Here is an 11,962-nt window from a genome sequence, read left to right as displayed (position 1 = left end):
TGTATTAATAAAAGTGTTCTTTGTTAAGTTTCTCAGTTAAGCCTTAGTTCATGTTTAAGTTCTTAGTGCACTTGTGTTGTTCTCATTATATGGTCGGCTCTGCCGCCTAAGTGATATATGGTCGTTTATACCGCCTGAATGATATATGGTCGACACTGTCGCCTAAGTATTATTGTGCACTAAGTATTCATAAAATTAAAGGCTAACCAATGTCAAAGTATTGATGTAGTGAGTGAGTATAACCTAGGTCCTTTATAGTGGGTGTGTTGGGCTCGTCCAAGCTTCCAACGTACTCCTCCCTGTAATCCGTAATTGATTTGGCTTGATCAATCACGCACATATATTGTAGTACGTATATTCATTCATTCATTCATTTTCCTCACCAAATAAATATCAGATCTAATTTATATTATTCTTCTCAAGTCTTATTGGTTCAAGATCCAATTTTAATTTCAAGTAGCAGTCTAGCTGTGTTTGATTAGTATCATAAGAAGATGGCTTCTTCTTCATCCGTGAATTCCGCCATTGATAGACTTGCAAACCTTCAACTCAATGAACTCTCCACTTCTTCATCTCCTAATTTACAGAAAAATCTCTCCATTCTATCTCCTCATCAAGTACCTATATATTATATATCTATTTATCATTAAAAATTAATTTAATTTAATTCTTGGTAATTATTTTCACTTACTAATTTGTTTACAGATAGAGCTTGGAAAGATGTTACTGGAACTGGGTCAGGGTCATTTGTTTGAACATTGGTCTGATCCAGGTATTGATGATGATGATAAAAGATCATTACTTTCTCAGGTAATTTGTTAAAATCCCTTTTTATTAGGGCTCATATATTTATGCTTATTACTATCCTTTTAGGTCATTTTAGTCTCTTATTAATGACTGCTGATTGTATCCCATAATAACATTTAATTAGTAATTTTAGGTTTCTATTCTTGATTCAAGCTACCCTGGTGGTTTATCATCATATATTAAGACTGCAAGAGAACTATTATCAGATTCAAAAGCAGGAAGGAATCCATTTGATGGCTTTACACCTTCTGTAAGCTTGTTACTATGTTTTCGTTTTCTTGTGCTTTTTACTGTTGCAACTAGGGTTAAGATTTTTGGGTTATATGTGTATGTAAAAAAGATCCAAACTTTAATAGGTTTTTGGGGACTTTGTATATGTAGGTGCCATCTGGTGAAGTTTTGACTTGCGGTGATGATAACTTTATAAAATATGAGGAGGTTGGTGTGAAGCAGGTGCAAAACGCTGCGTTTGTACTTGTTGCCGGAGGGCTTGGAGAACGTCTTGGATATAACGGAATAAAGGTTTTCACGTCATATTATGACAAAGAGTGAAATTGGGACTTTTAATTTTGACGGTTTCTTAAACTTTTATTCATCTTATTACAGTTGGCGTTACCGATGGAAACAACTACCGGAACTTGTTTCTTACAGCACTATATTGAGTCCATTTTATCCTTATCTGAAGCTAGCTGCAAACAGACTGAAGGTTTATTTTTTGTAACTTAGTTATATACGTAAAACATGAATGTATTATGTTTAATGTTTGAGCTAATGAGATAATGTTGATACTTGTGAATTGTTAGTTGAATGCCAAAGAGATGTACCTTTGGTGATAATGACATCAGATGACACTCACGATCGTACGATACAACTCTTGGAATCGAACACCTATTTTGGAATGAAACCATCACAAGTAAAACTTTTGAAACAGGTAATGTCTTTTTACTGTTTTTACTCGTTACGGTTGTTAAAAGGTGTTGTGGACTAACGCCAACAATGTTTGCAGGAAAAAGTTGCTTGCTTGGCTGATAATGATGCTAGGCTTGCTTTAGAACCGAACAATAAGTACAGAATACAGGTGACATACATTTGATTATACAATTAATAAGATCACCTTCTTATTAGATTATTATTATTATTGCAGTTACTTTTCATTTTCCGATAATTGCGTCTGTTGTTTTCTTATTAGACAAAACCTCACGGCCATGGTGATGTTCATGCTCTTCTTTATTCAAGCGGTCTTCTTAAAGAATGGTATGTCAAGCCTTTTATTTATCGTTTTTTTTTTATCGGCATGTTTCTCTGTGACTGATATAGGATCTCATAATCTTTTTCGTTTCATTTCGACTCGTGTGTTTCTAGCATATTCCTTTAAGGCCATCGAATATGCCTAACTGGTTTACTGAACTGGAGTACTTCAGATTTACTGTAGTGGAGGATCTAGGAATAATAGTTACGTGTCACTAGTTAAAAGATCAAAAAAATATACTCTCCAGTGGTGTCACTAAAAACCTACATTATTCACAGGTGTCACTAGTTAAAAGCCCCAAAAATTCTCATTGGATCGCGTAGTTCGCTGGTAGCACGTGCTACTAGTGGTTACACACTAGGTCCGCCCATGTTTACTGTTCTTACCCTAGATATTTGCTATAGAAGGCTGAAACCGTGGTTGAAAAAGGCGCGAGTTGGAGACGAGTTGGTCAGGACCTTGAAAGGTCGAGTCGGTTACGACGGTTGTTAGTTTAAGTAATATATAGGTTTTCTATAATGTTTTTTATATTTATAGTGTATATATAAATTTATCTTTTTAGGATACTATGTAAGTTGGTTTTTTTTTAGCTAAAGGCCAGACATACAGTAGACTTTTGACCAAGGTTGACCGAGTTTGACCCGACTTTGGCATGACTTTTTAGCGTTGACCGGCTAATTAGATGTTTTATGGCGGAACGGGACGGGCTAGTCACCAAACCACCGCATCGGCCGCCGTCCCCGCAGTTTGCAACCATACAAATTCTTGCTAAATTTACCGAAACAATGTTTTGCAGGAAAGATGGTGGTTTGAGATGGGTTTTATTTTTCCAAGATACAAATGGGCTTCTTTTCAAGGTTAGCTAAAATGAAATCCATCTTCACATTGACAATAATTCGAATATAATATTCATTTTTCATTCCCTCTTTTTTTAGGCGATTCCTGCTGCATTAGGAGTTAGTGCCTCCAAAGAGTACCAAGTTAATTCTCTTACTGTACCTCGAAAAGCCAAAGAAGCTATTGGAGGCATTACGAAACTTACTCATACAGATGGTGCGTTGCATTAACCACTCAATATATAGTTGTTTTAAGCGTTTCTTTGCATTTTTGTATTAAGATTATAAAATTATATTATATACGATTTACAGGGAGGGAAATGGTGATTAACGTTGAGTACAATCAACTTGATCCACTGCTTAGGGCAACAGGTCATCCTGACGGTGATTCCAATTGTGAAACTGGATATTCTCCGTACCCAGGAAACATAAACCAAGTAAGATACAATATGATATTAATTTAATCATCTGCACACTTTTGATGTTTATGAATCACTGCAGCTGATTCTTGAACTGGGCCCTTATATAGAAGAACTTTCAAAAACGGGCGGTGCTATCAAAGAATTTGTAAACCCCAAGTAATTCCTCTCTTACCACATTTTTCTACTTATTTATTTATTTTTTATATGTTTTTATTTTTTGCACATCGGCTAATCTGTATTATGCGTTACAGATACAAAGACTCCACCAAGACGGAATTCAAGTCGTCTACCAGATTGGAATGTATGATGCAGGACTATCCGAAAACGTTGCCTCCATCAGCTAGGGTTGGATTCACTGTAAGTATAATAATCATTATTAGTAATTTAGTATCATATATTACATAAGTTACCGTTATAACAATTTAACATTTTTTCCGTTATGCGTTTAGGTGATGGAAAAATGGCTTGCATACTCACCTGTAAAGAACAATCCGGAGGATGCTGCAAAGGTACCCAACGGAAATCCATATCACAGTGCAACTTCTGGAGAAATGGCGATTTATCGAGCAAACACCATGATTCTTCAAAAGGTCAGCAAATCTTCAACTTCTGTTAAATTACGTTCTTGTCATCTGGTCATTTCTTTCTTACGCTCGTCATCAGGCAGGAGTAACTGTAGATGCTCCAGTTACACAAGTCTTTAATGGTCAAGAAGTAGAAGTGTGGTCCCGTGTAGTGTGGAAACCAAAGTGGGCCGTAACATTTGCTGATGTTAAAAACAAAATAAAAGGCATCAATACGGTTTCTCAAAAGTCAACTTTAGTTATTAAGGGTCGAAATATTCTTATCGATGGCCTTTCATTGGATGGAGCTCTTATTGTAGATTCAGTTGATGATGCAGAGGTAAGTTAACTATATGAAGAAATCGTATTAAGAATTATTAGAATTAGAATTAATAATAATAATTTAATTATAATCATGATAATTTGGTTATATATATTAATTGCAGGTGAAGGTGGAAGGTTCTGTGTGTAACAATGGCTGGATTATAGAAAGTATTGACAAAGATAATACCGAATTTCCTGAAGAAGTGAGAATTCGAGGGTTTAGAATAAACAAGACAGAGCAGTTAGAACAATTTTACGGTGAACCTGGAAAATTTTGCTTGAAGCCATGAGGTTAGTTTTACATTGTCATGTTTGTATCTACTACATTGATTTGCATTTGCTAAACATTTATAGTTTATAAAAAATTTAGCATATTGGTTTGGGATTTGTTTTTTTATATCCTGATAGTCTTCAACATTGACTTAGGTTTGTATCCATTTGACTAGCTTTGATTTTATTATAAAATTACAGTTTTCAAGTGTTCAAATGTATTCATTCGGTTTTAACTTGTTTGCAACTAATTTCTGCTTTGCATAGCTGTCGGATTATGTCTATTATAATAACATTATATATATTATATATCATATATCATATAGATGAAAACCAAGAAAATAAAAAGCTTAATTAAACCTTAGCTATAACAGAGGTGCATCTTCATGACAAACACCTCAGATGCTCCACGCGAACTTTCGACCACTTAATATGACTCGTATTTGGTTTCGAGTGATCAGTTACTGCCTCCACAAAAGCTGATTCCTGAGCCATTAGCTTGTTTCGTAAAACTGTCCATTCAGGATTACAAGTATATTTTGTAATCTTCTCCATTTCTATCACTCCGGTAGTAGAAATCTCCTACATCTTAGGATCAAAAGGTGTATGTTTGCAGGGACACCCCGACCTGTGTTTCTTTTGGAACCCCACCAGACTCGCCCGAAAGAGTCGGATGCCGGGAATTTACCTCCACCGGGTCCACACACATGAGCAATCATCATCCCACTGCCACAAGAATTGTAAATTCTTGTTGCGAGTGTGGATCGAACCTGCCCCATTTTTAGGATCAAGCTTTCACGTGGCGGGTACAAGCTTCAACGGTACCGGATACTATGGTAGCGGTACCGGGTACCACTGAGTATCATGAGAGATACTGCTACATTCTTCATCTTAGAATTAAACTAGGGGAGCTCTATTTTTATCGACAATGGAAGTGGGGTAATTGTCACAGTGATGTATTAACACGATAAATAATCGACACATCTTCGATATAACGCCATAAGTTTACAAAATTAGCTATTGACACTATTGGACTCATGTACATCGTGTGTTATTTGGGCCTGTCGGCTTGGGCCATGACTTTATTTATTTATTTATAAACAAAACACACACTCGCGCGCGCGCACACACACCCCCACAGACACACTCGGACAATGAGATCAAAAGTCAATATTCAAATCTCAAACAGTGAGATTAGTGCTCTAACATTTCTTAGATAATAATGCTTCCGTCGTATTAGACATAATGTATATTAGGGATATATTAGGGTTTTAGCCCAATGATTTAACGAGCTTTAAAATTTAGGTTAACGTAGGCTACAAGGTATCTTAGTGTATATATAGACATCATGTAATTGTATAACAACCACGTACAACAATACAAAACAATGCAATCTTTGTGGTTCTGTATGGTCTTAGAGCTAGGTCAACACAGATCTAAACCCAACACAATTCCGGGCTCAAAATCCGGCACAATTTCGGTCACAAATCATGCACAATTCCTGTCACAAAATCTGGCACACTTCAGGTCACAACATTCAGGCACAATTCCTTTCACAAAATCCGACATAATTTCGGTAATTCTCAGATTCTCTTCGTTCTCAAAATTACAAAACACCTCTCATACCACTGAATGCAATACACAATTCCGAAATAACCCTAAAAATTTCAACTCTGGCCAACCACCGTACAATCACGATGTGCCGCCGCCGATGGAACCCTAGCATCCAAGGTTTGATTCAAAAAGAAACTTCTATTTATTTTTCAGGCCAGTACAAATGAGTAAGATTTCAACTTTTACAATCACACACAACAAACGAGCCCCCATTGCTTTTGGATACTACAACAATCGGATACAATTCTGAACCTACAACAACAATATAAAGTTCAAGTTGCGGTTGATCCTGCCCTTAGCTTGCGGGGAAATATTTGATATATTAGGAATATATTGTGTATTAGGGTTTTTTAGCCCAATGATATAACTGGCTCTGGGGTTTAAGTTAACTTAAGCTATAAGTTATCTTAGTCTATATATAGACATCATGTAATTATACAACTACTACATACAATAATACTATACAATCATGTGTGGTTCTCGTTTGACTTTTTATTGGATTTAAGATATATTAATAATTTGTATAACTTCTCATTCATTTAGTGGTGTTATAAATAGGGGTGTGCACGGTACGTGAATAATAGAAAAAACCCAATGACCGGACCGAATCGGACTGGAACCGAGCTTACCGAAACAGTTTTGGTATGGTTCACGCCTCTTAATTTTCTTATTTCTCGATGCTCGGTACCAGGTGGAACGAACCCGAAAAACAGTAAAAATACCGAACGGATTCTCATATCTATTTGATTTCTTGTATGTGATCCACTTTTAAGTTATATCCTATAATTTCCCCATTTATATCTTATAATTTCCTTATGTAAAAACAGTCTATACGTAAACCTAGTTACATATTCCCTCCGTCTTAATTTAATAGATCCGGGTTGAATTTTTTTCTTAATTTTGACTTTGAATAACTTTTTTTTGTTGTTGTGTAATTCATAATAAAATTTATATGAATAAAGTGAGATTTATATGTCCTTTCATTTGGTATAACTTTTATTAAGTATTATATAACATAATAGTTGTTTACAGTCAAAATTATGAAAAAAGTCAATTCACGATTATTAAATTTAGACGAAGGGAGCGTATATTCCCAATCACTTTAAAGCACGATGCATACGTTCATTCTCATCCCATAGCATTGAAGATTTTCCTATGTAAGTGTCAGTTTTAAACTATTAGAGACAAGATTACGTAATTACATGATTATGGTAATGATCACATACTTGGAGACCAAGTTTAGTTATTTTATTGTAAATATTATTTCCATATATTTTTTTTATCCTTTTCTCCAAGATATGTATTGTATATAAATATATCAATAATATCATCCCACAATTGTGTGGATAATTAATTTCTTATATGGTATCAGCCTAATTGATCGCTAACCCTCTTTTTCTTCTAATTTTTATTCTGGTTCTCAATTAAAATTTCTGCCCGTTCCCTATTAAAATTTAATTATGTTGGTTGCTACAAATTAATAAGGAGTATTTGTTTTGATTGGTGGTTGTTGCACCGTCAGTATCCTTTATTTTGCTATAGCCGTCATCCTTGTATCACCGAGTTATTCTTCTGATCGAGCTCAAGACACTTAATTTGTGCCCTCTACACATACACCAAAGAGCAACCACGTGTTGCTTGCTATTTTACTTGTCACGTATATTAAGCTCGAAGCAATTTTGTGTTATTGAAATTATTACGAAACAACACAACTTTATTATTGTGTGTTATCAGTCATGACATGCCAAGCTTTTAGTAGACGACTTCCTCGATGTCAGTTATGTCGTAATAACGGGCACTATGCTTCTGCGTGTCCCGATCTCCATACTTATGCATCTCGCTCATCTGCTTTTGATGCTAACTTGGCTCAAGCCTTTCATGCAAATTGCCATGTGAACTCTAATTCTCCGGTTTGGTGTATTGATTCAGGGGCTACTGCACACATGACTCCATCATCGTCTCATCTTGACTCAGTCGCACCCTACTCAGGGAGTGAGAAAGTTATGGTTGGTAATGGTAACTCAATACCGATATCACATGTCGGTTCTTCCCTTATCTCTAACAATATTAAATTGCTAGATGTTCTTGTTGTTCCCTATATTACCAAGAATCTTTTATCTATTAGTAAATTAACATCTGATAACCCTGTTGACATATTATTTAATGACCATGAGTTTATTATTCAGAATCGTCTCACAAAATCCGTTCTAGCAACAGGTCGGCGTAGTCAAAATCTCTATGTGCTTGAGCGGGGACACAAGGCTTTTCTTTCAAAGTTGCATTCCGTCAAGCTTCGTGACTCTTTTGAACGATGGCATAGTCGTCTAGGACATGTCTCGTTTGACACTATTTTATTATTAAATAAATTAGGACGGTTATCGGTCACATCCTTATTGCCGAAACCGGGTCTTTGTTCATCATGTCAACTCTCAAAGAGTAAGCACTTATCCTTTACTAATAACGACAAACGTTCTTCTCATGTCTTAGACTTGATACATTGTGACTTATGGGGACTGCTCCTGTTATGTCCATACATGGATATAGATATTACGTAATATTTGTGGATGACTTCTCTCGTTTCACTTGGTTTTACCCGCTAAAGGCTAAATCTGATTTTTTCAGCGTCTTTACGGCCTTTTTAAATCTTGTACAGACTCAATTTGAGTGCAAGGTTAAAGTGTTTCAAAGTGACGGGGGTACAGAATTTCTAAATTCCAAAGTTAAATCCCTACTTTTGGACAATGGTACGCATCATCGTATATCATGCCCTTATACACCACAACAAAACGGTAGAGCTGCGCGCAAACACCGTCACATTACTGAAACATGATTGGCTATGATGTTTCACTCACATGCTCCTGCTTCTCTATGGACTGATGCTTTTAGCTCCGCTACTTATATTATTAATAGGCTGTCATCACGGGTTTTACTCAACAAAAGTCCTTATGAGCTCCTATTTTCATCTGCACCACATTATGGTACCTTTCGTACATTTGGTTGTCGTGTCTTCCCTTATCTACGAGATTACTCATTGCACAAACTTGCTCCTCGCAGTATTTCTTGCGTTTTTATTGGATATAGCTCCCAATACAAAGGTTTTCGTTGCATGGATATTACCACCGGTCGTGAATATGTTACACGTCATGCACAATTTGATGAAGAAGTTCTTCCATTTAAAGGAAATTCACCTTCTGTTGATCCGACAAGTTTGGTATTTTTGGATTACATGGATGAAGCAGCTCCTATTCGACCTTCTACTTCACCTAACGTTGTGGTTTCCAGCTCATGTGTTCCATCTGCTACAACTGGATCAACATCAGAAACTTTGTCACCTGCCTCTTCGTGCACACTTTGCCATGACCATGATCTACAGTCACAATCCGATCATGTCAATGACCCTGATGTGTCCTCATTTGCTACTGCTGGTCACCCACTTTCTCAACTTGGTCATGTCGGTGCTCCTGTTGTGCCAAATTATAGGTCATCTACTGTCAGTACTGGTCATCCTATGGTTACACGTTCTAAGGCTGGAATTTTTAAACCAAGGCATATCGTTGATTTAGCTCAGCTTGCTTCTTCTGGACTTCATCAAGCATTACTTTCTCACACTGAACCACGTGGATTTAAAACTGCTTTTAAAGATCCGGGTTGGTTAAAAGCTATGAAAGATGAGATGCATGCGTTACAAAATAATCAAACATGGGAACTTGTACCACGACCAAAGCATGGTAACATTGTTGGGTCAAAATGGGTTTTTCGCACCAAGTTCAAATCAGATGGCTCAATTGATCGACTTAAAGCGCGTTTAGTTGCGCAAGGCTTTACCCAAGTACCTGGCATTGATTAAAGAAATTTGGATAAGACAAATTTGGATTAAAGAAAGTTCAAATCCGGGTTGTCACAGTACCTACCCGTTAAAGAAATTTCGTCCCGAAATTTGATTGGGATGGTCATGGCTGACAATAAGTATGTTTTCATGACTCTTATGAGTTGGAAATTAGAGTTTTATTGTCATTAAGTAATATGGATAAGACAATGTGTTTATGTGAAGAGTACGAGTGAAGCTACCACAAAAGAGTGAAATGAGTAGGTGTAGATTCGTCATATCTCTTGACGTAGATAGGATTGATTTCCAAGTTCAAGAGATTTGGAGAAAATCTTTGTAATAAGATTTGATTCTTCGGTAATCAAGGGAATTAGGGTCCGCTTTAAATGCGATCATCTGTTTTAATTGCTCTGTCGGATATTTTACTATAAATCCACCCCTTCGTTTCCTTACAACTCACACCTTCTATTCTTTCTCTCTCAACTCATACTTTAAAGTATTCGTCAATATGCTCCATCAGGTTCTAATCCTTGATATACTCCTAACTTTTATATCCGTCATTCTTCTTTTTCATCTGCCGCCGGAAGAATCTATTCACTTCTACTATACTCGGAGCTCAACCCGGAGTTGCCTTTCTTGTAATCGAGGTGAGTGGAATATTTATACATGTATGTATGTGGTTTATTTACTCGTACGCGATGTGGGCCTTAGGTGCCACATCGTGAGTATTGGGCGTTATGTCACAAGATTGTGACTTATTGGGGTTAGGGGTGAAGAGAACTACGGGTCGGTAGTGTCTGATTAGGTGACTCACAAGTCGGTGACACCTCATGGTAGTTCACGAGGCGGTGACCCCCTTAGTAGTTGGTTGGTGAGTCACAAGTCGGTGATACCATAAGTCGGGGAAGTGATTCACAAGTCGGTGACACTTCATAGTGTTCACGAGTCGGTGACACTAGATGGTGATTCACAAGTCGGTGATATCATAAGTTGGAGAAGTGATTCACGAGTCGGTGACATTTCTTAGTGCTCACAAGTCGGTGACACTTATTGGTGGCGCTTCACAAGTCGGTGACGCCACATGACGTTCACAAGTCGGTGACCCGTAGGTATCGGTGGGTAGTTCACAAGTCGGTGACACCCTTTAGTGATTCACAAGTCGGTGACACCTTATGATGAGTCACAAGTCGGTGACATCATACGAGTAAGACTCGACGTTATTGGTCGTCTACAAGTCGGTAGTGCGATAGCGGGACACGGTTTGTTACGTTTATGCATTGTTATGTTTTAGTATATTGTTGCGGCGATTTATATATTAACGTTGTTGCTAGTTGTACGTTTGGTGTTGCTAGCTCGTTTATGCATTTTGATTGCATGGTATTAGTAAGTGGATGCGCGTAGGTAAATTACATATGTATACGTATATGTATAAGTATTGCACTCACTAAGCATTAGCTTACCCTCTCGTTGTTTACATTTTTAGGTGCGAAGGCGGATTTGGCAAGGATATGCTCGGAATTAGATGATTTCCCTTTTGATGCTTGCTTGGATTATATTTTGGATTCGGCCTAGGATTTGGGTAGTTTATCCCCAAACATCATGCTCGTAGTTGTTTGGAACTTAAACTCATTGGGGTCGAAATTTGTGTTTTGTACGAAATTCGTAAAACGGGTCGTTGTGGGCTCGGTGTTGTAAAACTCGATTTTATTGTGGAAATCTCTTAGAATTAATTATTATAACGTGTTCTAAAAGCGGTTTCGATTAAAAGTGTCGGGAAGCGGGTTTTTCGCCCGCGTGAAACTGAAAAACTGAGCAGAAACTTTTAGTACATTTGGACGCCATCCAAAAGGCTTGGACGCTGTCCAGCCCTTCACAACTGGACGCCGTCCAGATGCACTGAATTAGAAATTTTTTTTAGGTCGTGTTTTCGGTTGGATAACGGGTTGGGTCGTTACACGCGCGTGAAAGTTCTACCGCCTAAAGAGATATCTATGAGGTTGTTTGATGAGATAAAATTATTGCATCTTTGTGCCCGATAATCCACAAATTCA

The 11,962-nt window shown here is 37.2% G+C and overlaps 1 protein-coding gene across 1 annotated transcript; it reads left to right on the top strand.

Annotated features, from left to right (window-relative positions):
- The first annotated feature begins 386 nt into the window (after positions 1 to 386).
- LOC139862501 (UDP-sugar pyrophosphorylase-like) lies at positions 387 to 4,491 on the top strand. The gene is made up of 16 exons (XM_071851113.1): positions 387 to 617; positions 706 to 810; positions 941 to 1,057; positions 1,189 to 1,329; positions 1,414 to 1,513; positions 1,611 to 1,738; positions 1,814 to 1,885; positions 1,997 to 2,061; positions 2,853 to 2,913; positions 2,992 to 3,109; positions 3,205 to 3,329; positions 3,394 to 3,470; positions 3,566 to 3,671; positions 3,764 to 3,904; positions 3,978 to 4,217; positions 4,324 to 4,491. Exons 1-16 carry the CDS (start codon positions 495 to 497, stop codon positions 4,489 to 4,491), a joined length of 1,887 nt encoding a protein of 628 aa, XP_071707214.1. The 5' UTR covers positions 387 to 494.
- The last annotated feature ends 7,471 nt before the right edge of the window (positions 4,492 to 11,962 follow it).

This window comes from Rutidosis leptorrhynchoides, chromosome 8, assembly GCF_046630445.1.
Source record: "Rutidosis leptorrhynchoides isolate AG116_Rl617_1_P2 chromosome 8, CSIRO_AGI_Rlap_v1, whole genome shotgun sequence".
Taxonomy (NCBI): Eukaryota; Viridiplantae; Streptophyta; class Magnoliopsida; order Asterales; family Asteraceae; genus Rutidosis; species Rutidosis leptorrhynchoides.
This window is presented reverse-complemented; position numbering and strand designations above follow the sequence as displayed.

Excerpts from the sequence above, each read along its gene's own strand:
- LOC139862501 (XM_071851113.1), top strand. The coding sequence starts at position 495 with ATGGCTTCTTCTTCATCCGTGAATTCCGCCATTGATAGACTTGCAAAC. Across the intron at positions 1,330-1,413 it reads TTGGATATAACGGAATAAAG|TTGGCGTTACCGATGGAAAC; the intron begins GTTTTCACGTCA and ends ATCTTATTACAG. Across the intron at positions 1,886-1,996 it reads ACAATAAGTACAGAATACAG|ACAAAACCTCACGGCCATGG; the intron begins GTGACATACATT and ends TTTTCTTATTAG.